Raw genomic sequence first — 4,146 nt, 5'->3', positions numbered from 1 at the left:
ATTTTTAATGTGTTTAATTTGAATCCTTGTATTACAAATACTATAAAATTTTAAGTTGTCTTATTCACTTTTATACACTAGCATTTTAAGTTGTCTTATAAAATTTTCTGTTAAATAAAAAATAAAAAAATATGAAAAATACAAATCACCGTTGTAAATGAACCAAGAACGAAACTAGTACTGTTATAAAATCAAAATTGTTAGGGAGAATGAGTGTAAGTGAGACCTAGTGTAACATTTGAAAGATCACATTAGAATTTAGTAACATGGCAAGCCTTTCATAAAAGTGCTGCAAATACCAAAATGGGAGAAGTGAAGACAAAAGTTAATTAAATTCGAATGAAGAATTGCACGTACAGTTGCTGTAGTGTAGAATTTTTCTCAGGCCTGGCGAGTACTCCTTGCCAAGCGCGTGGTCTGTGCTTCTTAGTCCAAATGGTTTTGGACCACAATCAATTCAACCATGGCCAGTTCATGATGTGTCAATTTCTCGACTAGACACGGACAGCAGGCCTATGGTAGGAACGGTCAATGCGTAATTGGCTTGGTTTCTAACTACGGACAAACTCTGATTCGTTGTCAGCCTGTAGCAAATAGACTAGCATTGGAGCAAGGCGTTTCAACTCCTACTTAATGATTCGAATGTAGAGAAGGGAAAATCAAGAAGCATTAGTGATATGAGTGTTGCCCTATTGGAATGGCAAGAATGATCAGTACATCAAACAGCCATTTGGTAACATTTTCTTGTATTATTGCTTACTTTATTGCCATAACATGTACACTTTCTGGAGCTAAAGACACACTAGGAGTTAGTGAATCTCTAAAATTACAAAATGGAGAGATCTTGGAGTCCTCCAATCAGCGTTTTCGGTTCTTGAGTGACCATTCTTCTTCAATCTTGGTAATTCAGTTCGTGTATCTGAAGCATTCAGTCAATGTCTGGGCTGCCAATAGTTATCTGGCTGCACCATCCAGGCCTCGAATTTCAGCCATAACCATGAATGAAAGTGGAAGGCTAGAGGTTTATAGCCAGGGAAACCCACATGTTGCAGTATTCACTGTGAATGCTGAACAGAAAGTTATGATCAGCAAGACTAGAGCAACTCTGCTTGATAACGGGAACTTAGTCCTGAGATCAAGTTCTGGGCGTACCGTTTGGCAAAGCTTTGATTATCCTTCTCATCATACTCGGCTATCATCTGGAATGAAACTTGAGATTTCTCTGTTGAGCCAGAAAAGTACAGCAAGTATGCAGGCTGCTGCTTCTGGCCCTTCACTTCCTCTCGCTCCTGGTTCTCCTTCATTTCTTATTGGACCTCCCAGTGGAAGAAAGAAATCGAAGAGTTCAAGGGTAGTGTTATATGTTGTTAGTGCTTCTGTTGCCGCTTTTCTGACAGCTATACTATTTTGCAAACTGCGGTCGAGAATACTAAGATATCGTCGACAAAGCATGGGTTCAGAAACGCCAGAGCTTGATGACAAAGGGGATGATGAATCAATGTTCTTCAGTTTTACAAGCATAGATATTGCGACAGATCATTTCTCTGAGGAAAATAAACTCGGCCAAGGAGGATTTGGTCCTGTCTACAAGGTAACATAAATATGTCTCGAAACAATTTATTTTCAAGTCTAAAGACCCTATTTATTTGCTTAGTTTTAACGTAGATACATGGAATTCAGGGTAAGCTGGTTAATGGGCTAGCGATTGCTGTTAAAAGACTGAATAGAATGTCAGGACATGGAATTGAACAATTCAAGAATGAAGTCAAAGTGATCTCAAAGCTGCAGCATCGGAACCTTGTTAAACTTTTGGGCTATTGCATTGAAAAAGGAGAGCGTTTATTAGTATACGAGTACTTGCCGAATAACAGTCTAGGTTCAGTACTTTTTGGTAAGTTTCAGCACTCCATTTACCTTGATATGTTTTGGCTTATCTAATTTATGGTTACAACTATCAGAATACTCTAAAAATATTGGGTCTACTTTGTCTAAAGATGCAGCAAAGCGGGATACATTGGATTGGAAAAGACGGTTGAAAATTGTTGAAGGGGCAGCTCAAGGGCTTCTGTACCTCCACAAGTATTCCAGATTAAAAATCATCCATAGAGATCTGAACACGAGCAATGTTTTATTGGACGCGGACCTGAATCCAAAAATTTCAGATTTCGGAACTGCCAGAATTTTTGGAGAGAATGAATTGCGCGGAAGTACAAAGAACATTGTAGGGACATAGTAAGTTGAAGGAATATCATCTTCTTTATCGTTTCAATGTATTGCTTCCTAGTAATATCCATTTTCTGATATCTTACCTAAGCTAATTGGGATAATTGATTTTTGCGAGGAAAAAAAAAAGTGGTTATATGCCTCCTGAATATGCCATGGACGGGATCTTCTCCGAGAAGTCTGATGTATTTAGCTTTGGAGTCATGATTCTTGAGATCATAAGCGGAAAGAAGAACACTTCTTTCTGTGATTCGGATCGTCACCTAAACTTAATCGGACACGTATGTAGCCTATACACTTCAGTTTCAGTTTGGTGCAGTTCCTTTACTCCAATCCTTTGAGAATGATCATTTGTCACATTTCAGGTGTGGGATTTATGGACAGAAGGAAGAATTTCAGAGATCATTGATTCTTGTTTGGATGAAAAGATTCCAAGGAGTGAAGCACTACAATATGTTCGTGTTGGCTTGTTATGTGTGCAAGAAAATGCAGCAGATAGACCAACAATGTTAGATGTGGCAGCTATGCTCCTCAATGGATCAATGGTACTTGACTCTCCTAAGCGACCAGCTTTTTCTGAAATTATAAGCCTCAACAAAGCCAAGTTACGTGAAAATCCAGAATTTTGTTCTGTGAACACCATCACAGTTTCAGATAAAGTGGGCCGATGATTCTTCCTTGACCAGGCGTATATTCTTGCTTTGTTACACAAGTTGGGAGTTGGGACAAATTTTATTCTTTGAGACAGAAGGTATAATTTTAGGAACCTCCCCAGAGGTTTTAATAATTATTGAAACCTTCCTTAAATCATATGATGATGTTTTTTTTTTTAAATTATATGATGATGTAAGTATAAAAAATTTATTGAATATTCCATATTGCTTCCGTCTCATTTGTTACACAAATTATATAGTAAATATTTATAGGAAGAAAAGTACCTCTATTTAAGGGAGAAAAAATTGATGGAATTTGATGATTGGAAATAAAAATCAATTGTGAATATTCGAAGTTTAACACGAGGATTTAACAAGATTTAACAAGATGAGCATGTGATTGAGACTTGAAAGTTGCTTATTGTAAATAAAGATCACTAAATGAAGTGAGATTGTCAGGTGTTCAAGATTTTATAAAGGCTAATACAATTTTTTTTTGTAATATCAAAGGAGGTTAGTTTAATTTTTCAAATCTCAAGAGGTCTGGGTAAAAAGAAAATGATATTAGCATTTCTAAAAAAATCTCTAGCACTCCATCCTCCCTTTATAAAAGTATAAAGGGGGAATGGAGTGTTAGAAACTTTTTCAAGAGTGCCAATAACATCTCCAAAATAAAATTGTGAAAGATTGAGGAGAAGTTTTTGAAATTATCCCAAAATAGATTTAGAACAGGACAAAGGGAGGTACCTATATTTAATTTGTTACTAGACTCCTCTCTATTGCATTGGAGAGAATTTCTTTCCATTACATTTCAATAAAATTAATTTAAAAATTATTTTTAAAAATCAATACTATTCATAATATATTTAATTATTTGTGTTAGTTATACATAAAATCTCATATAAAATTGACCAAGTTTTGACATCTGATTAGTCATTGCAAATTTAGTCACAATTTTAACCTATTTTTCATTGCTTAAATATTCCATGTAAATTGAATATCAAAAATATATTTTTTCAAATATCATTTTTTAGTATGTTGATCAAGAGATCAAAAGAAAAGCAATGACACTATTTCATAAATGTATAATATTACTAGGGGGAAGTGCCTGCGCATCGCGCTGGTGTTTGATGCCTGTGGGGAAGGAGGTTTTTTTGTTGAACAAACAATAGTACATTGTGAGAAGAAATAAAATTGAGTATGAAAAGATAAACGATATAATCAATCAATTCATACAGCGTTATAATAAAACTGTGTCAAATTGAAGGTC

The 4,146-nt window shown here is 35.4% G+C and overlaps 1 protein-coding gene across 2 annotated transcripts; it reads left to right on the top strand.

Annotated features, from left to right (window-relative positions):
• Positions 1 to 664: 664 nt before the first annotated feature.
• Positions 665 to 3,108, top strand: LOC113742035 (cysteine-rich receptor-like protein kinase 25). 2 transcript variants are annotated; one of them, XM_027269718.2, is made up of 5 exons: positions 665 to 1,591; positions 1,681 to 1,891; positions 2,001 to 2,232; positions 2,354 to 2,504; positions 2,589 to 3,108. In XM_027269718.2, exons 1-5 carry the CDS (start codon positions 698 to 700, stop codon positions 2,892 to 2,894), a joined length of 1,794 nt encoding a protein of 597 aa, XP_027125519.2. In that variant the 5' UTR covers positions 665 to 697; the 3' UTR covers positions 2,895 to 3,108. The 2 variants fall into 2 exon arrangements, with proteins under 2 accessions (XP_027125519.2, XP_027125518.2); XM_027269717.2 differs by having other exon boundaries at positions 667 to 1,591; positions 1,995 to 2,232.
• Positions 3,109 to 4,146: the final 1,038 nt, after the last annotated feature.

The sequence above is a fragment of the Coffea arabica genome, chromosome 4e, assembly GCF_036785885.1.
Source record: "Coffea arabica cultivar ET-39 chromosome 4e, Coffea Arabica ET-39 HiFi, whole genome shotgun sequence".
NCBI classification, from domain to species: domain Eukaryota; kingdom Viridiplantae; phylum Streptophyta; class Magnoliopsida; order Gentianales; family Rubiaceae; genus Coffea; species Coffea arabica.
This window is presented reverse-complemented; position numbering and strand designations above follow the sequence as displayed.